At 40.3% G+C, this 27,825-nt stretch overlaps 1 protein-coding gene and 1 long non-coding RNA gene across 4 annotated transcripts in view; one reads left to right on the top strand and one right to left on the bottom strand.

Moving 5' to 3' along the window:
• Nucleotides 1-27,825, bottom strand: part of LOC107311324 — a 78,638-nt gene that overhangs the window by 44,169 nt on the left and 6,644 nt on the right. The gene's annotated exons all lie outside the window — the stretch shown is intronic.
• Nucleotides 305-26,235, top strand: CDC42EP3 (CDC42 effector protein 3). 3 transcript variants are annotated; one of them, XM_015857777.2, is made up of 2 exons: nt 305-412; nt 24,136-26,235. In XM_015857777.2, exon 2 carries the CDS (start codon nt 24,422-24,424, stop codon nt 25,181-25,183), a length of 762 nt encoding a protein of 253 aa, XP_015713263.1. In that variant the 5' UTR covers nt 305-412; nt 24,136-24,421; the 3' UTR covers nt 25,184-26,235. The 3 variants fall into 3 exon arrangements, with proteins under 3 accessions (XP_015713263.1, XP_015713265.1, XP_015713266.1); XM_015857779.2 differs by lacking the exon at nt 305-412 and adding an exon at nt 15,684-15,897; XM_015857780.2 differs by lacking the exon at nt 305-412 and adding an exon at nt 22,727-22,893.

Here is a 27,825-nt window from a genome sequence, read left to right as displayed (position 1 = left end):
GGGAGGACAACGACCTCGGCTCTTTACCAAGGAAAAACGTTATCAAGTACGCGCTCCCCACGCAGCGACCCACCGGTCGGCAGCCAGAGCCTGCGCGACCGGCCACGGCCCTTCCTCCTGCCTTTGAGCTCTCCCGACCGCCAGGGCTCGCTCCTCTCGGCTCGCTCCTCGCACACGTCCCGCCCCGCGGCTGCCTCGCCCCGCTCCGCCGCTCCGGGATTTCCCTGCAGCCCGCCCCGCCGGCAGCGCCGCCTCCCGCGGCTCCCCACGCCGCGCCCCCGGGACTCGGGGATCCGCCGCCGCCCGGCCGCGCTGACGGGCGCTCGCAGGTGCCGGTCACGGAGGGGCGGCCCCTCTGCCCGCCCGTCTCCGCGGCGAGGAGCGAGGAGCGGCGGCAGCAGCCGGCAGAGCCGTGAGTGGGGGAGTGGGGAGGGTGGCTGCCGGTGCGGAGCTCCGAACAGGGGTGGCCTCCACTGCGGGCGGCGGCGGCCCCGCAGCGAGCCGGGAGGGAGAGAGGGAGGGGAAGCGTTTCGGAGGCATTTATCGATGAATCCTCGTGTTGGGGTGTAGTTCTGCCTGATGGCTGGGGGTGTTTCTGCATCGCCGTAATTCAGAGCTTACGTTCGTCCCCCGATAATGGGTTTACATTGTCTCTGCTGCGGGTTTCGCCGGTCCCTATTTCCCGTCCTGTGTCGTAGGCGCAGCCCCGCACCGCGTCTGCGTTTTGTGCGGGGTAAACCCGCGCATCCCCCCGGCCCTCCATCCGTCAATCCGTCCATCCCTCCATCCCTTCATCCCTCCATCCCTCCATCCGTCCATCCCTCCATCCGTCCATCCGTCCATCCGTCCGTCCGTGTGCACCTGAGCGGCGGTCGGGAGCGGCTCCCGCTGCCCGCAGACAAAGAGTCCCGGCCGGGAGGTGCGGGGCGGTGCGGGGTTCGGCCGCCGGTGGAGAGCAGTGGGCGGCAGATTGAGGAGAGGGGCTCTTTGCGTCCTCGATGGAAACGTAAAAAAAGAGTGAAGTAGAGGAAGCAATTAATTTAGGACTTGCGTCACCATAGACTGTTGTTATGCTTTAAAAATAGGAAGAGGGCTTATTATGAAATGCTTAATGAAAGGAACGCGATCCGGATCTTTTCCTTTGAGAAGCATCTGGATGCAGGAGGCGGATTGAGTGCCCAGGAGTGAAATTGCTTATACACTGAGCAGTATTCTCAGTTATGTATAGATCATAAATATGTAACGTGGTTCAGGGAAAACTGATGCTTTAAGGTACGAGGATCTAAAAGTGAGCGAGAGCGGCAGCAGAAATGCTGAAATCCGCATGTGGTAGCTCAGATGTTTGGAGGAATGACAGAGCTACCAAAAAAGGCATCGTGATGCTCAGCACAATGCAGGAACAGCATTTTCTCCTTCCCTACAGAAAAGGAAAGCGTGATACTGGCAGCAAGAAGTGACAGATGTGGCATCTCAGCAGCTGGCTGAACATAAAAGCGTCTATCAGCAGGTGATTGCTGTTGCCAGGATTTATTTTTAAAGTGTTTTGTTCTGAAAGGGTCCAGCCTTTGGGAACGTCAGCATTAAGCTTCACTTTAGCTCTTTGCCGTGTTAAAAATAGTTTTTCAGCAGAAGCATTCAGAAAAGTAACAAAAAATCCCTATGTTCAAGGCATTCCTTGCTTTGAACATTTGTTTTTTATTACAGCGTTCAGGGGAGAGGAACTGAGCAGGTTCTCTGGTCGGTAGAATAACACTGAAAGGAGTCGTTTTTTTCCTGGCCTCAGCATAAGCCAGCAGTATCTGCAAAGGAAACAATGGGGCCCATCTCCTCCTTAGATGAAAGATAGTCCCAACTCTTGTTGTCTCAGCAGCACCTTGTACATTTGTAGGAGTGAAAATCAGGCTGCTGAAACTACTTGTCCCTGTAGTCCTGCCTTCTTCAGTGATGTGTGGAGCCAGCCAGCATCGCCAGGTGGTGGCCTGGTGCCTTTGGAAATGAAGGAGATGGTATCTCCTGACAGGCAGCCTGGAGCCACACGTTCCCTGGGGCAGCGTGGCTCTGCACCGCGCCGTTTGACTGCTGTCACACTGACTTCAAAGAGGTGTTTCAAACTGTTCCAAGCCACTGATAGAAGCTTTGCTGTAACCAGAGAAAGCCATGTTTCGTGGCAAAACTTGTCTTGTTCTCAGCTTTTCGTAATTACGTATGCTGCTTCGGTTTATAATCTTCTAAGCCAGGTGACTCCTTCTAGAAGAAATTCTGGTCCTCTGCCCAAGTCTTGAGAAATAGTTTAAGGTAGGGGAGGGAATTGTGCTGGTATTTAGAAAGAAATTTCCTTCTGCATGTAGAACTTGCCTTCAGGTTTTCTCTTCTTCTCCTGGTGCGGTATCCTTGGGGCTCAGAGGTGCTCATGTTCCTCACCCTCACAGAGACAGTTGCCGTAGATCCAATCCAAGTCACGTAGAGCTCCTTTTGGCTTTTGCATGCAAATATATGCATTTTTGCAAATGTACACAAATGTAAGTTTGGAAAAACAAGCAAAAAGCATCACTTCTCTACTTTTTTTCCTTTTCTTATCTCAATCACAGCAGAGTCAATAGCTTTTGTCAAGATTGAAGCCATCTCAGAAGAGCTGTCTGGCTGTCCCTCCCAGCAGTACAAGGGAACTGACTGGGAGGGCTATGCATAACACAGCCCCACCAGTACAGCGCTTACAGGGGGTTATTTGACTGCAGGTCTACCTTGATGGTTTTAGTGTGTGACAGAAAGGTACCTTTCCCAAATGTGGATAAGAAGAGCACGGTACACAAGTGTGAGATGGTGAACTGCTTTTAAAGGACTTCTCACTGCAAAGCAGCTTAGTTAATAGCCAGTGAAAGCATGCAGGTGGTACTGATGGATATCGCTGGGTAGATTATCAAGAGTGGATGTGAAGCACCACCAAGCAGGGAAGGCTTTTTTGTGAAGCTGGATGGCAGAAGTAGGTGCTACAAGTGAGAAGGGCCCAGGTAATGCTCATGCTGAACAAAAGGTCTATTTCCAGTGCTGTGCTAAATAGGAGAGTTCTGGATGACACTCCTGAATATAATTCTTACATAGAGTATTTTACAGTGTTCAGCATTCCTTTAGCCGAGATATTGATCCAGCATGGTGACAGCAGTGGGAAGAATGTAGTAGGAGTGGCTGGAACCAACTTCTTCATAGTTTAAGGGTTAAATCAAGATGCAGAGCTTCATAAATCACTCTGCCAAGATGAAGTGAGATGATTACAAGTAGACAGTGTTGGCCAAGGTGACAAGGTATATTTACACCATCACTTGGGTTTCATTGATGTTTATGGAATAGTCAGGTGTGGGAAGAAATGTTTGTTCTGTGATTCAGCCACTAGTTAAGTGCACAGGAGCAAAGTTAATCAATGATTTTTATAATCGACTGTTTTTTCTTCTGAGAGCTCACTGAACTGTTGAGTGTGTTTTATTCTTTTTTTTTGTGGGGGTGGTTTTTGTTTTTGAAGTGGGAGATAAGCCATGTACAGGCCATGCCCACATTGGAGTAATGCAGTTTAATACCCAAAGATCTGAAAATGCGAAAATCATAAATACTTAGAAAAAAAACTTGTCTTCATGACCATAACAATTTTTTATGTCAAACTATTTTACTGAAGGTTTGGTTAGCAAATTTAATTTGAAATATTGTTATATTTGGAATTACGCCAGTTGCACAATACTTTTAAAACGTGATGACTCGTATCTCATTGGTGCCAAGGTGCCACATTATGGGTTTCAGTCTTCACCTTGTGTGGTTCAACAGCTTATAACTTAAGAATGTAAATGTTGTGTTAATGTTGTTCATTTTATAGTAGAAGAAAACTCATTCGGTTGGATGTGCTGCTTTGATTTCCATCATAAAGGTCAACCTGGAACAAGTTAGATAAGAAATTAAATGGGGTGATGCAGTGAGTTACTGTGTTGGGGTTCATTCATAATGATCCAAGCGAACTTCTCTGTAGTTATGTACAAACAGCAGCTGGACTTCTGTAGAGATACAAGTGCTGACAACAAGCTGTGGTCACTGAAACTAGATATGACTTGCCTAGTCACGTCTCTGCAAAGCTGTCTAGATGTAGTTCCAAGGTAATTTTTATTTATTTTTTATTATTTGTTAGGTAAGTTTCTAAAAATAAAGCTTTCTTGTCTTTGCAGGGCAAGTCTAAAATGTAGTGCTTGGTGTATTTTTAATTTATTATTATATATTCTGCCCCTTTGAAATACCAGATGTTTCAAGTCTGGTTCTCACTGTTCCACTGTAGAAATTTTTGTGTATCTGAGTATTTGTATTGTGCCTTAAACAAAGGAAACAGGTGCTGTGTCTTCATTCCAAATGTTTGGGTTTTTGTTTTTTTTCCTTCTCTAAAATATTGGAACCTTTCATAAAATGAGCAAACTGAAGTGAAACAAACCCGGAAAGCCTATGTGAAAAGCTTGTTAGTGATGGCAAAAGCGAGTACACCTAAATGAAAAAATGGCTGAGGAATATGGTGATAGATACGTAAGGACATTATTGTAAGGTGTTACTTTTCAAGCCCTCTTGCCTCAGATAATAATGTGGGGTGGATGAGGTGAGAGGTAGCAAAAGAAAGGATGTATCTGAAATGATGAACTAAGGCTGAAGGTCCTGTTCTGTCGTAGCCCTTTTGGTTGTGCTGGACAGTGTTCTAATGTAGATGGTGAAAGAATCAACTAATGATTGCACAAGTAACGTAATCTTGGTGTTTCCTAACTTTGCCTTCTTTGACTCTGTTCCTCCAATTCTAGTAAAGCACCTCTTTGAGTTTTAAGAGCATAGTTCTCTCGAGCTGTATAACTGGGTCAGTTCCAGTATAGCAGACATTTAGTAGACCTCTTTTTTTTTAATGCTTGAGTGGTACACTAATACCAAGTGAGTACAAGAAGACAATGCTGAAGTTGCTGTTTTGTCTTTTTTTTCTATCCCACATTTACATTCTTGTCTGTTTAATTTTTGCCATGTTTATTTTCATGAAGTGCTTAACAACACTAATGGATTCTTTTCATTAAGAAAGCTTTTACATTTTAGAAAAAAACCCAATACTTTAAGTTAGAACCTTAAAAAACCCTTGTGACAGAAGAACATTTTTTAATGTTTCTTTTGATTCTAATACTTTCTGAATCTAACTTTTTAACTCGTGTTCTTGAATCCGTTGTGATTAAAAAGTGATTCCATTCATTCTTTCTTGTATGTTTATCTCCAGCTCTAGTTAAGACCTAAGTTGTGTGTGTATAGATGTGTATGCATCTTTTTTGTGAAGATTTTAAGTATATTCTAGAAACCACAAACTTTGCCTTTTTATCTCAGTTAATCTGATTTGGTGTGTACTTTGATTTAGCTTTAATTCTGTATACTCATCAGATTTGGATAAATTAGACCTGAAACTCAGCCAAAGGTTATCCCAAGTTGTAGTGGGTCTGGGGGCGAATCTTTTGTTCTGCTTTTTCTCTTTCCTCTGTTTGAGATGTACAAATACTCTGTCTTCCATGTTATGGACCAGTGTTATGGAAAACCACCTTGTTCAGATATTCTGACACTGTTTTTAATTAGGAAATCTGTTGGGAAATGACCATCAGTGTTAATTTTTCAGTCCTTATTTTTGGATTTGATTAAGCTGTCTTCTGGGGACTAAAGCATAATCTCAATTTGTTTAAAAATTACCCTGAGAAATCTGTTAAGTCCATCTTCTTAAGGCTCAGATATCAAATTATAGCTTAATCAATTTTGATTTTCATGCTCTGTGACATTTTAAAGCATCAATAAGACTCATTTTTTTGAGACTACTATTGCTGTAAATGTAAAAAATAAAGCAAATGCATCACTGATGCCAAAAGCTGCATTGTCACAGTGAGAGTGGTGGAAAAAGGAAATGCACATCCTGCCTTTTGTAGTTTATTGTGAAGGCCAGCCATACTGTTTCTTACCAGCACGGTGATCCTTGCAAAGGCCCTTCTCTGCAGCTTTTGCATGACTTGTGTGTGTTCCTTGGAAGGATGGTATGTGGCTATGTAGATTTGTTGTCTCCCTTCTTTTGAGAATGCGTGGCTCCTACGAAGAATGTTAGGGATTACCCCTACCCAGGAAAGATGTAAACAGTAGGAGAGAGCTACATGGTGAGTGAAATGGGGAAAAGAAAGAATAGTGCTATTGATGGCCCTGTGTGTCAGATGCAGCTCACATGTTCCTTCTCAGATGCAAGAGATTGTTGCTCTTCATTAAGTTTAAGCCGGTCCTTTGCCTGCTCATTTCTCTCAGGCACATGACCTTGAAAAAACAGCCACAGTTCATAAGAAGGTAAGATGCAGTGTGGCTGGGGGCATTGCTTGCATTTTCTGTGAGCAGCATTTTTCTGCTTGGTTATTTAAAAAACAGATGGCAATATGGAGAGTGAAGCAGTGTGTCCACACAGAGGTTATGTGGACATATGGAATTGTATTTCGCTGCAGTCCAAGCAAACGTTTTAGGGTAAAAGATGGAAAGGGAAGGAGAGGTGATGCTTACAACAGTTATAAAATGAATGGTATTCTGTGCCCCAAAAGATACCACAACTGATCAGTTGTCTCTTGTAAGCTGTTGTTTTCTGTGTGCACCGATTATAATGTACAAGACACCTAGCTTGTCATTAGGACTCCCATTGCCACAAAAGTGCAGATTTATAGTAATACATTGCTCAGATCTTACTTCTTGCCTACAATTATGAGGATTCCAACAGTCACTCTGAAAAAACCTGAACTCAATAGGTCGGTTTGCTAATGTTACCACACCTACTCTTTGTTTCTTCTCAATGATAAGTGAAATAATTAGTGGTACAGAGAAGACAACACAGAAAATTGATTGTTAGGGGCAAGATAGATGACAGAGTAAGGGAGTAATTGCTATGGTAGCTCCTCTCTTCCTGTACTTCCTTTGCCACTTGCACAGTATGATTTTAGTTGAGGAGGGAGGCTGTTTTTCCTTTTGTTTTTCTCTACAGCTGTTTTTGTCTACACATACCCTCAGGCAGGGTGAAAACCTAGCTCAGTATCCAGAATCTTTTAGATAAGATCCACTAAAGTCAGCAGCAAAGAAAACAAAGGCATCTGTTTTATGGCAGAGTGGCCTGTACAGCAGTTCTCTTAAAAATAGTCATTTCTGGTCCTGAAGAAGAAGAGTTACAACAGCAAGAGCCCGAGTAGGTTAGGAATCCGTAGGAGTTCCTAAAGGAATTTATGAGATAGATAAGAAGAAATGTTACTTCTCCAAATGAAAGTGATAATCAAGTAGCAAATGCTCCATGCAGCTTTCATATTTTTGTCTGATAACTTCAATTTGCAACGTAGTTTTTTTTACTCTGAGATTACAACAATGCCTCTGCTTTGGCAGAAGAATATGCATTGTATGTGAGGTATTTTGTGGTGTTGAATAACAGCTCGATTATTGGGATCTACTCTGATGACAGAGGAGAAAGAAACAGGAGTGGCAACTAATGATGAGAGAGAAGTCGGAAGTTTTTTGACACTGCCATTGGTGAGAAGCGAGCCCATTAAAGTGTAAATCTTCCAAGTGTATTCATGTAGCCTCTGAAAATACAAAGATTTTATCTTCATAAGGCTGGAAAAATTGTAAGAAAACAAGTTTCAGTGCCCAAATAGACATGGAATAAACTCATATTGCTCAATTCTAGTTGATTTTCCTGTATCAGACTTGCTTGTATGTCTTTCTCCTTTGCATATCTGTGCATGACAGTTAATCCCTTCCCCACTTTCATTATACTTTGTCTCCCAATTTTGCTTTCGTAGTTCTTCTGCACAGATTCTGTCCTTTCCAGCTTTGGGCTGATGGCTCTTTCCTGTTGCCATCAGTAGTTACCGGGCTTCCTGAATTTCTAGCAGCTCTGTGGTGCAGTCAGCACGCTGAAGGGAAGGGGTGCCACCCAGAGGGACCTGGAAAAGCTTTAGAGATGAGCCCATGTGAAACTCATGAATTTCAATCAGGCTTGAAAATAAGTGGTGTTTCTAGTGTGTTGTCAAAATTCAAGTCTTAACTCAGTTTCTCTTGAGTAAAAGTAAATGAAGCCATGTCTTATCTTTTGTTGTTCTTTTCTCCAGAACTGGGTATCTAATATTGGACGTTGAATGAATTCACTCAGTCATGGATTTGAATATATATATTTTTTAAGTTGTACTTCTAAAATGTTACCTATTCCTTGTTCATGTTGAATAGGTGAAGTTGTTGTGAAATGGGCGCCTTTCTCCTTGCATTAGAGGAGAAACAGCTTTTAAAGCTTGTAGAACTCAAACTGTTCGTGACAATTTGACAGCAAATAATTTATTCAATTTTCTGTGCAGGATTTGAAGCAGTGTCAAACATAGCTGGATTTTTTTGTTTGTTTTGTTTGGTCGTTTTTTACTATTTAGTGCTGAAAGACCAGAACTTTCCAAGCACAGCAGTTTTGATGAGTACTCTATTTTGATAACTTTTAGGAAATTTACCCTTTCAGTCTTCTTAATTATCTTTATGGCCAAGAAAACATAATTTGTGGACAAAAGGGCTCTAAAGAAAATTAGTATGGCTTTTTCTAGATACAACTACTTTCCAAAATATTTAATCCTTAAGAGAAAGGTCACATATTTTGTCAAGGGAAAATACTATTCATACCTTGAATGTTAAAGGCCCGAACAGGCAGTAGGGAACGTGTCTATCATAAGCTGTAGGCCTTTCTTGAATCGCTACCAAGTTCTGTGTCTGTGGGACTCCTGAATTGTTTGAATTAGACCATGAGCAGTTTGTTTGTGGGGGAAAATTGTTAAAGTTAATAAATAAATAAAAAGAGAACCCACTACAAGCTCTGGTAAAATGTTCTTATTGTTCAGAGAAAATGTATTTTCTTTTTTCCTTTGCTTTCTCTAGCTGCATGCTAGCAAACATATGTAATAACATAATTCAGTGGCTGGGAGCTGGATGTACTCTCTTATTATATTTTTATTCCATATGAGTTAGTTATAGCCCATGATCGACTCATCATTTTGTTTTCAAAGTAGCTGAGCAAATTCAATTTTCCATGGGTCTGTTTCTGCAAATTATCTAGCGTCATGGCTCTTCTCTTTAGTGACATCCTCCTGGAATTTTGGCCACCAGGAACAGACATAATAATGGCCAAAAACAGAATTTTCCTTTCCCTTGTCATTGCTCTGTAATGCAGTGGGGGATTGCAATAAACCTTCTGACCTCAGCACAAGAAGATTTGCTTCAGCTGCTTGTCTGTCCTGGCCTGCAGAATTCTTGCTACTGCTTCTGAGCACATATCTTCCATCATAAAAGTGTGACCTGTGTGATTTAGTCAAAATTTTATCTCGAATGTATGAATTTGGCTACTCTTAAAGCTTGAACAGCTTTCTGATGTTCATGTGCCATGATGATGTATCAGCAAATCGTATTTTTCCTTTCGTTTCCTCTCCTTTTGATCCTCAGCTTTCCATTGCAGGTTATTTTGGAGTATCCATTTCAATTGGAGAATTAAATTAAAAGCAAAGGTTTTAAAAGCATCCATTGGGAAGGCAGCTTGAAAGTTCTTCTGCTGAGTAGAATGCCTACACATGTCATATCTCATAGTAGAAAGGTATGCCACAACGTCTATATGGAACATCCTCAGTGTGACTGTGAGTGTCATCACTCTTTACTATGTACAGATAGGTAAAAATTTCAGTGAAGTGAGGCACATTAAGCTGGTGTATATGAAATTGTATTTGACCTGCTCTGAGATCCCACTGGTTAGAAGAGGAAATGCCTTTGTTGGATGTTGTACAAACTGTCCCATTGAAGTTGTATAATTTTTGGTACCTTGTAATCTATTTAGTGAAACAAAAGCCCTCATTCTAATTTGATTTAAAGTAGCTACAGCCTCTAACAATTGCACTCATTTAGTTACTGCTAACAGAGAGAGAACATGGAAATTAAGGTTGTCAAAAAGTAAACCTGGTTGTACTCTTAAGCTGTCTGAAGAGTTATCAGTGGGTGTTATATAGTAGTATGTCTCAGAAAGTTTAATTGAGTTTCATGGTTGCTTCTTGCACTTAGTAGAGGTATGTGTTAGCAGAAAGAACAGAAATGGGAGTTCACTGCACTTCTGAGGGTGAGAAGTTGTTTCTTTCTAAATGCGGTGTGTGAACTGAGATGTTTATTATGTTGGTAAACTTCTGTGTTCTTCTGAGGATAAAGCCTGAACAAGGAGCCAACGGCAACCTTTCAGTGGAGAGTCCAAGAAGAATATTTTTGGTGTCTGAAAAAACACACAGGAAATCTTTCAGTATCTCCTACATGAGAAAAGTAAACAGCAAGAGGTGTGAAGGGAATTTCTTTATTTATTAGGTGTGGTCAAGTTCTAAAACAACTCTTAATTCATATTGTTGGAATATAACTCACCAGAAGCTTAACCACCAGAATTCAAGGTAGATTAAAGATTTCTCTGGATTTCCAGCTATTCTCAATTTTAGAAACAAAAATATTGTGGTTTCATTTTAAGAAGTAATGCCCTTTCAACCTGTGTTGACATGCTGGCTGATACTGCCTTCCCTGTTGCAGACAGTGTGGAACACCTGGGAAGGTGAGAGCTTTCCTAATCATGGCTGTGGAGATTAAACTGGGAGCTTGGATACTAATGAAAGTTAACTGTTCTACAGTAAGCTGGCAATAAGTTGAATCTAGAGCTTTGTTTTACTGGTGTAAATATTTCTTTATTTTTTTCCATGGTTGTTTGAGTGTCTTCACTTTGCATCCTAAATTGCCTCTACCTTCTCACTTTCATTCTTTTAAGTGAATAGATTATGGTGTTTTCTGGAATGGCAAAAGCTTAAAAGCAATGCCTGTGGCAGGATTTCTGTTTCAGGACATACATAAATTTGGTTTACTGTAGATAACCTGTATTTTGCATGTTTTGTGTTTTGAGATAATTTGAATAAAACAAAATCGCATTTCCCTAAAGCTTCACTGAGTTCTGAACAAGGAAAATTCTGTTGCTATTAATTCACTCAAAGGCCATGTATTCAGTTAGATGGGTTCTGAATAACTGCAAAGCTATATTTTGACTCAAGTTGCAAAAGAGTACTCCCTCATAGTATGGAGAAATTACTCATCTTTAGCTTCAAAAGTGAATGTTTACAGAGATTTTGGCAAAAAAGAAAAAAAAAGTTTGTATAGAGTAGAAAATACTGTACAATGGTGGTAGGGGAGGCAGTAGGAAACAGGCATATAAAAGTTAAATAGTAATTTTAATAGCTGAAGACTCTATGTTCCCTGTGTTTCTACAGAGGCTATTTCTGTCATAAGAAACAGCACAGACTTTTATAAAAGAAGAGAGAGCCACGCTGTGCCTTAAATTAAGACAATCTTGTTGCATTATTATAGTATTAAATGGAGGATATTATGCCTGGGTATGATTTCTATTTACTCTCAGGCCCAAGAAATTGAGATTAATTTCTGCTCTACTTGCCTATACTGAGGACATCAGGAATACCAGGGCACACCCTGTTGTGGCTTAGGTTCTCACTGTCTTTACATTGCTTTTATTTTCTGAGGTTTGGTGTTTGTTTTTCCTCCCCAGTGTTTGAGCAGAGGTTGTTGTTAGTACTGTGGGTGTCTGTCCTGGGCTCCACCACATGTCACGTTTCCTTAAATGTCAGTTGGATAGTAAACCATACTGGATGACATACCACTCCTCCCATGACTTGACTTTTGACTCCCTGGAGCTTGCGAGAGCCATTAGAAACGTCTTTTAAATAACTGTCAGTAAAAGCAGAAGTTCATCTCACCTACCTATTAAAGGATTAAGCAAATAAATGTGCCCTTTCCATGGTAAGGTAGGTCTCAGAATAACATTCTTTTATTTGTCTGCCTACACCCCACTGTCTTCCGTCCCAGGTATGTGAATTGGTACAGGAGCTACTCAGAGCGTGTGGTAACAGCTCAGGCTTGGGTCAAGGGAGAGGTGCATCCATGCCCACGGGGATTGCTGCACCTCATTTCTGTGCTGTTACAGCTGTGTAAATAAAATGTACGATGACCAAGCAGAGTTATAACAGTCTTGCAGCAAGTGTTGCAATGCCATGCAAAGGCCTTCGTATGTGCATGGTTGGTTTCAGAATTAGTTTCTCTCAACCATGAAGTAATTAGTGCACCTAGATGAAGCATAGGATTAGTGTAGTTAGCTGGTGTACATTTAGGCAGACCTAAGTGTAACTTCTACCTTGTGTGATGGTTTCTCCTACTGGTCAGCACAGTACTCTGTGTCGTGTGAGGGCAAAATGCTGTTTGTGAGAGTCAAGCTGAGGCTCTAATGAAAGTCAGGTTGTTGTTTCATTCAGGTGGAATTTAGCTATCAGAAATCCCATGTAAGTCTTTTCAGTATGCTGGTTGTGGGGTGCTCCTGTTGCTCACAGTAAATTGTATGGACAACGGTATGGGCACTGGGTGATATAATTAATAGTCAGCTTCAGCCTTTCTCTTCTCTTTGATATCCCTTGTAGGAGGCTACATGAGGAACACGGAGGCTGCTGCTGAAGAGCATAGTTAGCAGTTAGTTGGCACTTGTAAAGCAGAGCGAGCCTCTCCCCTTAGGGTAGGAGGGAGGGAGAAGTGTGAACTCATCCCCTGCTTGGCCCCTGAGGACTGCAGATGTCATCATCTGCGTTACCTGAAGTCTAGCCCAGTTTCTGTGAAGCATCTGATTAATTTTTGGTTTTTCATTAATGTGGGTGTTGAACAAATTAAATGTGACCAACATCCCAAGAAGGATCTGAAATTTGTTTTCAGCTGAAGAGCTCTTTATACAAATGAACGCCAATTTGCATAATTAAGCGCACACTTTACTCCTGCTGAACGCAATTGAACCTTGAGACAGAGATTGCTTCTTGCAATGCGTCTCTTAGACGGTGAGAGCTACTTAGGCCCAGTTTGTGTGCTCTTTTCCAATCTTTCTGGTGAAGGGTTAGTTTTAGAGCAGGTTACTGTGATCTTCTTCAAAAGGTCTGTGTGTCATGTAATTCCTTACAGACAAACGGCTGGGTGTTCCTCTCCCTTTGCATCCCAAGGCTTTACGGTCTTTTAAGGTGTGTGAGATTTTATTTAGATAGGAGAACTCATCATGAAAAGTCGTAACTTGCTATTTTCACCAAGGGGGAGTTGTTGTTTTGGTTGACTATGGTATTACACCACTGCATTTGTCATTGTCAGTTTATGCTAGGCTTTAAATAGGATACTCTGCAATGAGTTTGTTTGCTGGTAGCCTGCAATGCTTTCAGGCTAGCTAACATTAACAAGCAGCAGCATTACTGTGGCTGGTGTTCTTTTGATCATGCACAACCCTGGTCAGGAAATGGGTGAGGAGCGTGAGTCATGATTACATTACCCTAATGTGACTGCCTACTAGAAGTTTTCTTTTGCCGCCAATACTCTTTCCCCTGACATTACTTCTAAAAACAAAACGTGCATTTTGGAGCACTTTGAAATATTGACCTTTAAACACAGGGATTTATGTTCTTTTACAGTCTCAAGGCAAAATCTTGAGCTGGAGCCCCTGCAGAGAGCAGGGAGAACAAAAAAGTGTGCAAAATGCCTTCTCAAAAAGCTGCTAAAGAGCAGGAGTTGCAGTACATTAGGTCTGCTTGGGTTCATTGGACTCAGCATCTTTTTTCTGACCCTTTTATTATTCTGTCATACTGCCTACACATGCAAGCTCAAGGTCTGATCTCTGTGTACTGGTGCTGTCATCTCATATGCTGTTTGGCTCAAGCTCTGTCACACATACATGCTTTTCTTTGGAAATATGGCTGCGGTAATGCGAGGAAAGTAGCAGTTTACTGGCTGAACTGTAAAACCCTGAGTGTCAAGAGGGTGGCTTACCTGGGACAGCAGTATTTCAGTCAGCTTAATTAGATGCGTGGAGTTTACAATTTGAAAGAAGTATCAGCTGCTAATCAGTCCAACTAGTTTTAGCACTGAACTGGCACAGTGCCACTCTGAATATTCTGCCAGTATAACTCTGCAGTGCTTCCAAACATGGAAAGTACAAGTGCTGAGTATATTCAGTTCTTTCAAATTAGACTTGCTTAACTCAGCCTGGTTTTAAGAGCAGTGTGTGAAATACAACTATTGGAACAGAAAGTGTATGTAGTCCAATACTATCTGATATATTCCAGGAAAAAAAAGTCTGATTGATATAGTCTGAGCAACTCAAGTTGACAGAACTGAGCACTGTCAAAAAGATGTGAAGAGGAAATGGGGAACGCTGAACTGCTGTCCAGCGTGATGCAGCCCTATCAGCTGGGGCAAGTCACAGGTGTTGCTGACATGCTGCAGAGCAGAGACAGAATATGATGTGTATTTCAGTTGTCACTTACTGTTATCTACCTTCAAATAGTGGTTTTTTGTTTTTTTTTTTTTGTTAGAAGTAGAGCTTAATTTGTAGTAAAATGATTTCCACATTTTTCTTTATGTTTCATATAAAGGCAGTAAAGCAAAATCACTTTACTTGTGTAAACGATCTACTTTGCATTGCATATGGATGACCAGTTTTTAAAGTCTTATTAGCTCTGTGATTTCATCCCCATTCCTTAAGGAGGGCGTGATTTGGACTAAATAAGAAATTCACTGAAAGTTTTTGTAATTAATTCACTGAATAATTTCCTTCCTTCCTTCCTTCTACCCCATCCCCATGCTCTTTGATCTCATCTTGATGGACATTCTGCTCCTTGGAGAAGGCAGAACTGCAACAGAGCAGAGGATGCATCCTTTGCAATTTAATACATCAAGTATGTCCTGAGCAAATTTCCTCTGTAGTTCTGTACCTCTGTTTCATAATTAACCTTTGTGTATAGAGGGTTCTCTGGCCCTCAAGTTTGGTTTAAATGAATTTATCAGCTGTTTTAAGATGGTAAATACTTCAAATGAAACACTTGAGGAATTGAATAAAAGCAGAACTGGTGACTATAATATGCCTTTGTCACTTGTGTGTTTCAAGGAGATGATAAAGAATATTTGCCATAGAGATGAAGAGTGTTTGAGAACTGGAAGGGAGGCAGGTATAGGGCTGGAGCTGGGTTGAATGGGATCATATAAGATGATTTTATTTTTAGGTTGCCTTTTGTCAGGAGCTGGCAGTTAAGGAAATCTATTTAAAATCTATTTTAAAAAAACAATAGTAATAATGAAACTGTTAAAAATGTCTTGGAAAAAAGGCCTTTGTTTTTAGGTTACACCAGCTTTGGGAATCCTAAGACAGACACTAGTGGAAGTAGCAGGTCATTTTTGCATCAGAGGTGAGTTAAAAAAAAATAAATCCATGGACATTTTATCTTGCAGAAGGGTTGGTTAAGAATTGCTCATCCCTTCTGTCAGAACCTGTTGCTCTCTGAGCTGCTCAAATGACTTGCTGCAGCTGCAAGTAGCAGCCCCACTCCTAGCCAGGTGATCTTAAACCCCTTTCCTAGTTAGTTTTCACCCAGTTCAATGAGCTGAACTGGCTTATAAGGGGTCAAGTGTGTGCACACGGATGGTGGGAGGAGAATGTCTTTGACAGCAAGTTATATTGGGCTTGAACTCTCTCTGGAAGTGTTACCAGCAGTCACACTGCAGCTGTTTATAAGCCTTTACTGTAAACTGAGTCAGTGGGGAGAACTGCTGCTGTGCCCAGTTTGCAGCGTGGCTTGTAGGTCTGCCTGCATGCTGAGAGTACAAGGAACTGCAGAGCGGATCTGGGAATAAACAGAGAGGAAACAAGGGCGGAAACTTAAACCAGCTTTGAGAGCTGAGCTTGGCTGGAGAACTGCACCCTCTGTGTTAAAGGAGAAAGTTATGTAGGTAAGATGCTCAGAATTACAAAGGGGCACTCCTGCCCCTTCTCATTCTTCTGTATGGCAATAACAGCACTCAGGTGAACATGTCTTGTGCATCAGGGACTTTCTCTGTCTGAAGACTAAACCGTCCTTCTCTCTTTGCTGATGAAATTCCAGCCAGAGTGGTTATCCAATCTTTTAGGTGGCATGTGGGCTTGGGTTCTGGAGGTGTGGGTTTTTTGTATTCCTTTTCACCAATTTTTTTTTTGGTGCAAAGGGAACTCGTGGTCAAGATGTTTAAGCCTCTTCATCTTGTGGCCTGTGAGTTTATGATCCCTGTCTGTTTGTTCATCTGATGCTCTGGCTTTGTAGGAGGAAAGGTGATCATGCTTCAGTGTACAGCCTGGCTGATATAACATAGTCCCACTTTCAAAGACTGCATGAGTTAAGATGCTAGAACTTAGTACTTTGTACAGACATGTACCTATGTCTAAATTGGCGTGGTCGCCCAATTTTTGAAAGCCAGTACTGTAATTGAACTATTATCTTATTAAATCCATGTGTATGAATGTACCAGCTAGCAAAGCTAAGAAGAATATAATAGAGACCTGCTTCAGTCTGTGGAACAGACCAGTAGAATCCAGTGAGCTCATTACATGTCTGTCTCTACGGAAGAAAAGACAAGAGGTTTCTATTATTCCAGAAGAGATGCAAAGTTTTTAAACCTAGAAGGCTGTGGCCAAAGCCTGCTGGGTACTTTTCTAGTGTGTACTTTAAAAAACATTTTAATGAGTCATCAAAAGCACAACAGCCAAATTTTTTAAAACATTAGTTCTCTGTAGTGTCAACAAAGAACATATTAAACACATTGAGAATGGTAGAATAAATGTCAGGAGGACACTGGCATCAGAGAGGAATGTATTTCATTTGAAATCATCCAAGAGCCTTATACAACACTGGGGTTTATGGTGTTTTCTTCTTTTCTTTCTGCAAATAAAATTATATAGCTCACAAAGCCTTGTTTTTTTTTCCTAAAGAACAGAATCTTACTGGACAAATTGTATAGAATAAGTGCTACCATTGGCTGAGCTGGCCAGATTTGTTGATTAGATGAATATGTGCTTATCTCATCCTGAAAAAAATGGATGGGGTAACTCACACTGGAGCTACAAGTGACTGTGGTAACAAATAGCTAACTTTGCTAATAGAATTTGTTCTGCTTAGAGAACTGTTTTTTGTTATATCAGCAGAAGAAATCTTAAAGGGTTTGTGTTGCAGTACTACTATCAAAGAGCTTGTAAATACTGGAAAATTCCCGTTGTAAGATGGTAAAGATAGACACAGAAATTTGATCTTGTTTATAAGTGAGGAGGAATGATGGAAAAGAAGAAGTGATTTTATTTCTTTGTGTATGCTGCTGGGGAGTGTATGCTGTATGAGAACGTTGTCACTAATTCTGATCTGCTCTGAAAAGGCTGTTGGAAAATTGGAGAGGGTTCAAAGGAGAGAAAGCAATATTTGAAGGCCTAAAATTACTCCCCCAACATCACCACATGAGGAATTCCCCCTGTTCACTTCGATCAAAAAAGACTACTGAGAAATGGCTTGGTTAATATTCAAGTACCTTAACAGGGGTGAAGGTTGCTGGTTGATAAAAGGCCTTTGTAATCTCACACAGTGATATAGAACAACAAAATAACCAGCGACTGAGGCCAGTTACTCAAATTAGAGAACAGCCCCAAATTAGGTGACTTCAGCAGCCCCTTCTCACTGTGCTGGTACAGCTGTTTGTTTTCACAGTTAATTTTATCCTCTAATTATTTATAATTAGGTTGGATTTATTTCAGTATAATGCACCCGTACTTTAATGGTTTATAGTTGGAGGAGTTTCCTTGTTAATATGATTTACTCTAGCTTGATCCATTTGACAAGATATTATACAGGGAAAGGTTGTCAAAATTTAAGGCAGTCAACAACTGAAAATAATTTCAGGAATTTGGGTTCTTTCCATTCATAGACATGTGTGGGGCTGGGGGGTGCTGGACAAATGGAAGATACCTGGAGGAAAAGACACTGTATTGAGTCTGCCTCTGTCTGTGCAATGTATTTTATATATTATGGAGTATATTCACGTTTCCTTACTCGCTCCTTTTAGTTACCTCCAAGCACAAAATTGTTTCAAAATTCAAACGATTTCAAGTAGTAGTAACTTGGAGTTTTTAACCTCTGTTAATCTGGAAAGACATAGCAGGAGGAATTCTAGGGCTATTGTCATCTCTGTTGTGACATGATGTTTTTATGAATGATTGAAATGTATGCTTATTATATCTGCAGATGGTGATAAACCCACATAGTGAAGAGGCTCAGATTAAAATTTAAAATTATCCTCACAATTTAAAGTGTCTGCAATTAATAGAATGCAATGCAGTGAGTTGGAAGGCTTTTCTGCGGAGGCCGTAGTCATGAAGAAGATGTAGAATAACTGGCTAGGCAACTGTTCTTCACTGAAGAGGATAGGTCTTTAGTAGACCACATACTAAACATAACCCAGCTACGTTATGATACTAAAAGAAAAATGCAGATACACTGTTAAGAGAGAAAATGAGATCTCAGTTTGAAGATTGTCTACTTTGGGGCATATTTAAAGAAAGATGAATGAGAGGGAGGAGGACCAGGAAAAGAGATTGTTGGGAAGTGATCTAAGTTCCAGAAAGCATGTTTTGTGTTGAGAGATTGGGATGTTTGTGTTGTTTACTACATGTAGAAGAAGGATGAATTTCAGAATATGTGTTAAGAAAACAAACAAACACAAAAACTGTGTTTAGGGTACCTTTTCCCTGAAGACTAGCCTATGCAGAGTTAATTACTGTGGGCAGTCTGCACATGCAAGGACTCGTAAGTGGAAAGAAAACGAACATCAGGGATTAGCAGGCTGCTTGGACCTCTGAAGGAAAATGGAGACATGAATGAATGAAGTGTACTGTAGGGTCCCTCTTGACTTGTGTTTCTGTAAGTTTGGGAAGAACTTGGATTTTTCTGCTTATTGTTCTTGTTGTTTGTTGTTTAGTTTTTAGTGGGTTTTGTGTGTGTGTTTTCCCTTCATTTTCTAAAAGGCATATGTAAAAATAGGATAAAATAGGAAACTAGGGTGAATACAGTTGGAGATTAGTTGCCCTGAAGTGTGATTAGCCTGATTGCTTTTATAGAGTAATTAAATCTGTAGCTTTAATCAGAAGGGTGCAAGTTCTTTGAAGAAGGGAGCAACAAAAGGGTAAGGGATGTTAATCCAATCAGGGTGGTTGATTTTAATACAGATGAATTCAGAGGCCCAGCCTCTTAGAAACCAAGTAAACTTAGATCAACAATCTGTAGAGGAAGTGTTACTACCTGTTTTAGTTATGCTTACTCAGAAATTAGTGGCTGTATAAGCAAAGGTTCACTAATGAATTGATCTAGAAGTAGATGGAGTTGTGGCCTCATTTGCAGAGGCTGCCAGTTGATAGACACCTACATCCACAGGAATGTGAGAGGTAAGCTCTGTTGTGCACCATCTGCTGATTTTCTTATATCTTAGTTATTTGTTCTGCTAGTAAGTTTTACCCACATTCAGGAACTGTAGCTGTATGACTTCAAGCCTCTATTATGAAAACACTGTTTGTACTGATGTAGTTTCAGGCATATTGGAAGTATCAACATGGACGAGGCAGGTCTCAACAGTTTGTGCTGGTGAGAACTACTGGTAGCTAAGTTCCAGAATGAACCTCTTAAAGCCTCAGAGGGCTATGCATGCAGAGATTTCATTAGATAGAGAAGTTTCACCAGCTTACTGCATAGCTTATCTCTGTCTTTTGCTGTATTATTGTCTTTTCACTTGGTTATGTAAATAATGTACATATTGTCTTTTTTTTTTTCCTGGTGACTTGCTCTATGTGATAATTCCTGCTTTTTTTTTGTTTGTTTGTTTATGACGCTTTGGAAATGGGTTTCCCAGAAAACCCTGCTTCTTGTCCTGCTCTGTGGAAACAGGATTTTATTTCTATCGTTTATTCACCTAGGACCCTGCCTAAGGACCTAGGCAGGGTCCCTTTTGGGATTTGTGCACAAATAAATTTTCGCATGAGGACCCTAATTTGTAAGCTTAGATGTCAAGATACTTGCTGATAGCCTGTGGAATAGACTGAGGCACCCATTGAAAAATTCAGGCTGCCGGGAAGGTAGTTGCTGAGTGGACCAGAACATTCACAAGGCAATTTGAAAAGTGCCTCTGAAAATATTGGCCTTAGTTACCAAGCAAAACACTTACACGAGAGTGTGAAGTGACAGGAATGAAAATGAGCTGGAGTTACAGCCAAACTAAAACTCTAATTTTCACTGGGCTGAAATTTCCATGTTAGCTCATGCTCAGATCTTGTTCAAAGAAGGAGATCCAGACATCTCCTAAACTGGTAGAAAAATTCTCTCAGATTTTTCTCCTAAGTGAAGCCTTCTACTGTAGGCTGTCAGTCTAAGACCGTAGATTTTTGGTTATGCATTTGGTTTTCTGATAACTTCTCATTCTGCTTTTCAGTTTGGTTGAGTGGTCATTTAGTTACTGAAATGAAATTTATCAAAAAAGGCTCTTCTAAAACAGCCAGCACAACTTCACTGGTGTCCAGGTGGAGGCCAGTGACAATCGGTGTCCTGGGACTGGCAGTCTTCAACATCTTTATCGACGACATAGATGATGGGATTGAATGCTCCCTCAGAAAGTTTGTTGATGACACCAAGCTGAGTGGTGTAGTTGATACAGCAGAAGGAAGGGATGCCATCTGGAGGGACCTTGATAAACTCAAAAAGTGGGCCCATGTGAACCTAATGAGGTTCAACGAAGCAAGGTACAAGGTTTTTCACTTGGGTGGAGGTAATCCCAGATGTGTGTATAGGCTGGGAGATGAACTCCTTGAGAGAAGCCTTGCTGAGAAGGACTTAAGGGTGCTTGTCGATGAAGAGCTCAGCATGAGCCAGTAGTGTGTTCTTGCAGCCTGGAGGCCAGCTGTGTCCTGGGTTGTGTTAGAAGGGGGGTGGCCAGCAGTGTAAAAGAGGAAATTGTCTCCCTCTGCTCTGCCTTCTTGAGACCCTATCTGGAGTCCTGCGTCTAAGTCAGGGTCCCACAGTACATGAGGGATGTTGAGCCTGTGGAGAGGGTCCAGAGGAGGGCCATGAAGATGATCAGAAGGCTGGAGCACCTCTCCCATGAATGGGCGGTGAGGTGCTGGAATAGGTTGTCCAGAGAGATTGTGGATGCCCCATCCCTGGAGGTGTTCAAGGCCAGGTTGAACAGGGCCCTGGGCAACTTGATCTTGTTCTTGATCTAGCAGCTGGCAATTCTGCCTGGAGCAGGGAGGTTGGAACTTGATGATCCTTGAGATCCATTCCAACCCAAGCCATTCTTTGATTCTCTGAAAACAGCTAGATCAGAAAAGGGTCTGATTTTAAGACAAAGTGAATTTTGCAGTGTAGCCTGATATTGAGACTATTGTGTGTTGTTTCCTTTAAGCAGTATATACTGGTAATTTCATGAAATTTTGCTGGATGTGGGGAGTAAGTAAAGCTTCTTGTGGAAATTTTGTCAATTGTTCTTTTAGTTCTGCAAGAGTTGGGGTGGGAGTTTGCTCTTTTTGTACCTTTCTTCAATTACCAAAGTCACATTTTTATTCTTTTCTTACCAAAGACTACTTAAAAATAAATAAATAAATGAAATCCACTTTATATACTGATAGAGGTTTTTCCTTATTTAATTACAAAGTAAATAGGATTAAAAACAGTATTTTAAGATAAATGACTATTTCCAGATTGATTATGTATTTCATATGGTCAGAGAGGCTTAAAGTCAGTTCTTTGAGCAGTGGGTGACAAGGAGGGTAAATAGGCAGAAAGGCAGTTGCTCTGATGTCTGGGTTATACTGTATGTTGAAAGACAGACCCTCTGTTTAATACAGAGCCCTGATCTTTTGTCTACAAATTATAATCTCAGGATTTTCAATGGAATGGCTCATGAAATTTGCAGCAAAGTTAGCTTCTTTTTTTTCCAGCAGAGCTAATGATGCTTTCAGTAAGTGTATAATTTTGAATGCTGTCTTCGTATGCAAAATCTTTTTTGCACTGACCATATGGAAGGCAGGGCCTTCCCAAGTGCAGAGGCTGCTGTGTAGGGAGGGATTATAATTCCTGGCACTGAAGTCTCTTGCAGCATCCTCTGAGGTACTGTGGTTTTACACTGCCCCTTACTGGACTTTCTTGTAGTGCAAGAACTAACAGCTATTTGGACATCCTTAAATTTGCTCTGTTTCAGATTTTTGTGTGTTTGCATTTTTTTCCCTCTGACCTATGATTTGAATAAAATATAGAATTGGTCTTTCACTTTGAAACTAGCAACCACTAGGCTTCGCTTTCAACCACATACAATCTCTGTAGAGTTGAGGATGTTGTGTTCCTAAATTGGCTGCAAGGGTAGAGTAATAACCAGGGTAAGGTGAGGCATGAAACAGTGTGGTGATTTTATTTTATTAATTTATGTCATTTTTTAAATCTGAAATGGAGTGATTTGAGTAATCTGTTTTGTGCTGTGATGTGTGGCACAAGCAGAGATCTTATTTAGGACTTTATAGACTGCAAGATGCAAAATGGAGTTAGGTAGATGGAGTTTTGTTATGTAATGGGAATCTCCTAGTATTCTGTAGATCGTAATGAATTCGCTTTTTGTTTGTTTGTTTAGAGGGAAGCTGTGCAGGATTGCAAGCAATTGTATTTTGAGCTTAAAAGTATCAGATGTTCTCAGCATTTGTAGAACATTGGGCTTATTTTGTATGACAGTGTTTTCTGTTTATATCTGTTGTACCTCTGTGCAGAGTGATTTTCAGCAATGTCTGAAGTGCAGTAGATATTTTGTGGAAATCAAAAAGCAAAATGCTAACCTGGCAAGATTCCCAGCTCTCCTTGTGATGCACAGTTAAGCACCCCACTGGAGGAACTAATTACTCAGGTTAGAGGATTTGTGAAAATGCTTAAATACTTCTTGGCCATCTGGCTTTATTGCCAATACAAAGCTTTAGAACTGATGATTCTTGCTGGGCTTAATTTGATGAAGGAATATCTCTGCTGGGGTGTGCGTGAAATGAAGTAAGAATATGGATGGCTTCTCTTCATGAATTGCACAGAGAGACATGTTTCTATGGAAAAAAACTGCAAGCTACTTCACAGAATTAGGATGGAAATGAACAGTGTAAGAGATTTAAGGCTGAGAATTTTAGTGAGGAATAGCCTGTAATGCTCTTCTCCCTGGACTGAATTGGGAAGTGTACAAAGATGCCCGGGATAAAAATGCTTTTATTCTGAGATTCTCACAGTATCCTTTCATGGTTCCTGAGCAAAGAACCACACCATTAAAACATCAGTAACGAGTATTTTTTCCAATAACTGGTGGACCCAATAGCTTGTTAACCCTTCTGGACAGCTTCATCTGACTTTTCAGAGACAAGATTCTAGTAGGAAAACTTTATTTTAAAATGATTTAGTTGTACAGAGCAGTTCTGAGTTACCATAGCCTTGTGGCCTACATAACTCATGAGCTACCATCTAAAACTAATTGCTGTGTAGAATTCCTGTAGTCTAAAGACTGCGGTCACAAGAATCAATCCCTTCTAAAACATGTTTAGATATTTGTAACTGAGGACGTGGACCAATACTTTCACCAGATGCCTATAAAGTATCCTTTGAAATAAGTGTATTTATCAGAAAAGCTTTTTGTGATGGTTTGTTCCAATAGTAAACGAGGATATCAAAAGTTCTCAAATCCAAGGTGATCTACTCCCATTTAAAAAAATAAAATTGTTTGAGTGACTTTGTTAGTCTTCCTGGGTCTACCAAAAGCTTGATATTGTTGAATGTTATAAATCAGTTTCTGCATTTGCACTTGAAGGCCAACATTCTGAATGCCAGAATGAGAAGAAGGATTCAGATAGTGATGTTTTCCAAATGAACTGTGCTCAGCAACCGTGTCTAAGAAACTCTGACTTCAAAACAAGTTATAAAGTCAGAGAAAGGTTAGCTAGCTGTTGTTAATCTGAAACCCTTTTATCCTGCCTAATGAAGGGAAGAAACATCATAATGTTAATCTGCAGACTGGAACTGTCAGTACCACTGCTAATTTTTGTGTTTGTGTGTGAAAACAGGACTGAATGAACCATGAAAAATTAACGATAACCTGATTTTGTATCCCATGCAGGTCTTCTCAAGCTCTCGAAGTAGGACATTTGGTTGCTAACTGGCCTGAAGCTCCGTCTTGCAGAGTCCTCCTGCAGAAGACATTCGCATACCCTGAAGTTCCCTGCCTCAGAAGAAGGGGTCTTGATGTACAAGATTGGTACAAGATGATGATGTAACACAGGCCATACTGAAGGTCTCCTGAGAAGAACTGGCTTTGTAAGAGACTACTTGTTTTTCTTCATTTTTTTTCTTTTTTCTTTTCTTTTTTTTTTTAAACAACTCTCCCGCTAGAATCTAGAAGCAAGATGCCAGCCAAGACACCCATCTACTTGAAAGCTGCTAACAATAAGAAGGGGAAGAAATTCAAACTAAGGGATATCTTGTCTCCTGATATGATCAGTCCGCCACTTGGAGATTTTCGCCACACCATACATATTGGAAAAGAGGGACAACATGATGTTTTTGGGGACATCTCCTTTTTGCAGGGAAACTATGAATTATTGCCTGGAAATGAAGGAGAAACTAGAGTTAGCCAATCTGGTGGCCACAGTGAATTCTTAAGGGCAAACAGCACTTCTGAATCCATGTTTACAGAAACTCCATCACCAGTGCTCAAAAATGCTATTTCCCTTCCTGCCATTGGGGGTTCTCAAGCCCTTATGTTGCCCTTATTGTCACCAGTGACGTTTAATTCAAGGCAAGAATCCATCAGGTCATCAAGAAACCCACGGGTTAGCTGTGAGCCAGTAATTGAAGAAAAGCTGCAGGAGAAAAGTAAACAGATGGAGAATGGAGAAACATACAAGGATGACGTGTGGGAGCAAAATGGTTCTTCATCACATTTTATTAATGGTAGAGACAGTAACTCATCCAGCTTTTCTGAACGATGCACTGATTGGCAAACAGTTGATTTGATTGAAGATAGCCGACTTTCGTGTGAACTAACCAAGACAAAGTCAGAAGAATCCCTTTCAGATCTTGCAGGCTCTCTTCTCTCATTACAGCTTGACTTGGGACCTTCACTTTTGGATGAGGTCCTCAATGTAATGGACAAGAATAAATCTTAGAGCTGGTACTCCTTGCTTTCTTATAAGTGATTCACTTAAACAAAAATAAACAGAAATGCAGTTGAAGAGAAGAGACACTTAAAAATCAGCTGTATGTGCAGCTGTTTGACGGGTTTTCTAAAAATATTCATAAAGTACTATTTTTTTACCTATTGTTTTTCATAATTTTTATGACACTAAATTCTCATAACAGGAAGGTAAATTTTAATAACAGTTTTCAGCAAATATAAAATGTTTTTAAGTACCAGTATAATGATCAGGAACTTAAGAAACAGAATTTGAGGATGATACTGATCATGGCATTTGGTTAGTTCACTTCAACAGGCTTCTGAATATATGAGACTCTGAAAGTGTCAGAAAGGAGATTGGTGTTAGTTATTCACTGTTATAAATTATTGCAACATCACTTTACATGTAGGCCTCTTTCAAGAACCTTGTGCTTGGGGTCTTGGTTGTGTTTTTCTTCATTTCCTGTAGTACCATTTCTGTTATACCTTCTCAGTAACTATTTCTGCAGTCTTATACTGCTCTGTATCCAGATGTAAACAGTTGAAGGCTTTTTCAGCTTCAGAGTGTCAACTGTTCTGAGTATGCACGAATCTTCACAGTTTGAGGCTTTGGGCCTGATGTTGTATATGAAATGATGTGTTGTAAACAGGTGACACATGCAAAATAGGATGGTTAAATTATTTTAGAAGTTGAAATATATTTTTGTGTGTATCTTGGCTTTTTAATGTGGAGCCTACACATACAGTATCTCATAAAAAATTGCTTGACATTATTGGTGCTCTTCTGAAAATTGTATATTTGTGTGTTTGAAAACAAATATGTATTGATACTCCTTGCTTTTTTTTTTTTTTCCTTCATTTATTGCCACACATGCTTAAACTTGCAACTGAAAACTTTGATTTTTCAAGAAGGCACTGGTTATTCACAACGCTTGTGATGTGTGCTGCAACAGGCAATGTTCTGGGAAACATGGATCCTTTAATACAGTATCTACATGGATTGCATAGATATCTTGTGCAATACAATAAAACAAATTAAATTACTGTGTCTTTGTGATTCAGTACATAGCCTCACAAAAATAAAAAACTTTGTGTTCTGCCGTATTAAAACAGACTGCGGTAGAGTTGTGAAAATACAGGAGTGAGGGGCAGATCAGTTCAACTGTCTCCATTAATTTGACATCTCCAACCTAATCTATTTCCTTGGGTAGTAAGGACAAACTCCAAGCATGTAGGACCTTTGGGATAACTGATTTTGTTAAGTGGTAGGAGATCAAAGAGTATTAGTTTCATCACAGTGTGAAGTTAATGATGAAGTTCCTGCAGCTTTCAATGAAGGCTAAAATCCTGATACAATTTGTAAACCAATCCTGGTCTTATAACTACTTTGCATCTGTATCTTCCTGCATCTGTATCATTCCAATCGGTGCTTCTGCTGCTGTAGTAATTTTGTGTTTTGAAGAGCAGAAGAATCTGCTTAGCCATTTGTTTTTAATGGGATCTGCAGTTTTAGAACTTAATGAGACTTTAGGCCAAAACTTTTATTAGAAAAATCTGTCAGCATAGAGGAAATTTGGGTGAAGTAGAGAATTTGACATTTTCTGTGTAGACCAGCTTCAGCTGTCATGAGGAGGACACGAAGTATTTACTGAATGAAAAGTCAGTATCATACAGAACTCCCCATGTAAGTATTCTCTGGAAAGCAGAAAAAGATTCTCAAAAACATTGTTGCAGTTGTGTTGTTTTTGCTTTGTCACGTTGATTTCCTGGCTTAATTCACTGAAAAATGTCTCCCCATTTCAGGAGTTTTTAGTCTCTGTTATCTTTCCTATGTGACTGCAAATAGGTGAATCCTTAGCTCTTACCATGAGGGTGGGTGGTCTGAGTTTAAAACACCACTTCAGGCAAAAAGATCCACCGTGTTGTAGAGGACCCGGTGCTCAAGTCAAGAATAAAACTTTTACACTAGCAACAGATTCTTCTTTCATATCACATTTCTGTTAGTGCCTTCAGGAGCTGCATTCCTGAATTTATCAGAACTGCTCAGCTGTACCTGCAAAGGTTTAGAAGATGCACCTTCAAATCATGGCTTCTATCCTGATATGGTCTTCTGTAAAATACTGTGCTACATAATCTGATTTGACATCTTGTCTGTCACAGCACTGGTTGTCAGCTTGAAGCCTTGGATATCCAGTTTGTGAGAAGTTTTCAGAGAAAAATTAAAAGTGAAATAAACTTCCAAAGCAAATGATGAATTAAGGGTAGGAAACAGCCTGTCGAGGGTTCCAGAAAACCTGAAATGAATTTGATGCAGTTCAGACTCGAAGTCTGCTATGTAAGTACATCAAGAAACTGATGACTTCCAAAGCAGGCTTACTTTCTTCCCCACGCTGACAAAGCCATTTTATGTTAGAAAAATTTGCTTATTGATATTTGCTTGAATTCTTGCTCTTCAAACTTTGAATGCAGAGATGGTCTCCATTCATTTCACTTGTTTACCCATGTGACTAGAAAGTATGTACAGGACAGAACCACTTGGATAACTAGCAGCTGGATTTAAATTGCCACACAGGATGTGAACATGACAGAAAAGGGCAGCAAATACAAATTTAGAAAAAAAAGAAAAAAGAAAAA

This window comes from Coturnix japonica, chromosome 3 (genome assembly GCF_001577835.2).
Source record: "Coturnix japonica isolate 7356 chromosome 3, Coturnix japonica 2.1, whole genome shotgun sequence".
Lineage (NCBI taxonomy): Eukaryota > Metazoa > Chordata > Aves > Galliformes > Phasianidae > Coturnix > Coturnix japonica.
This window is presented reverse-complemented; position numbering and strand designations above follow the sequence as displayed.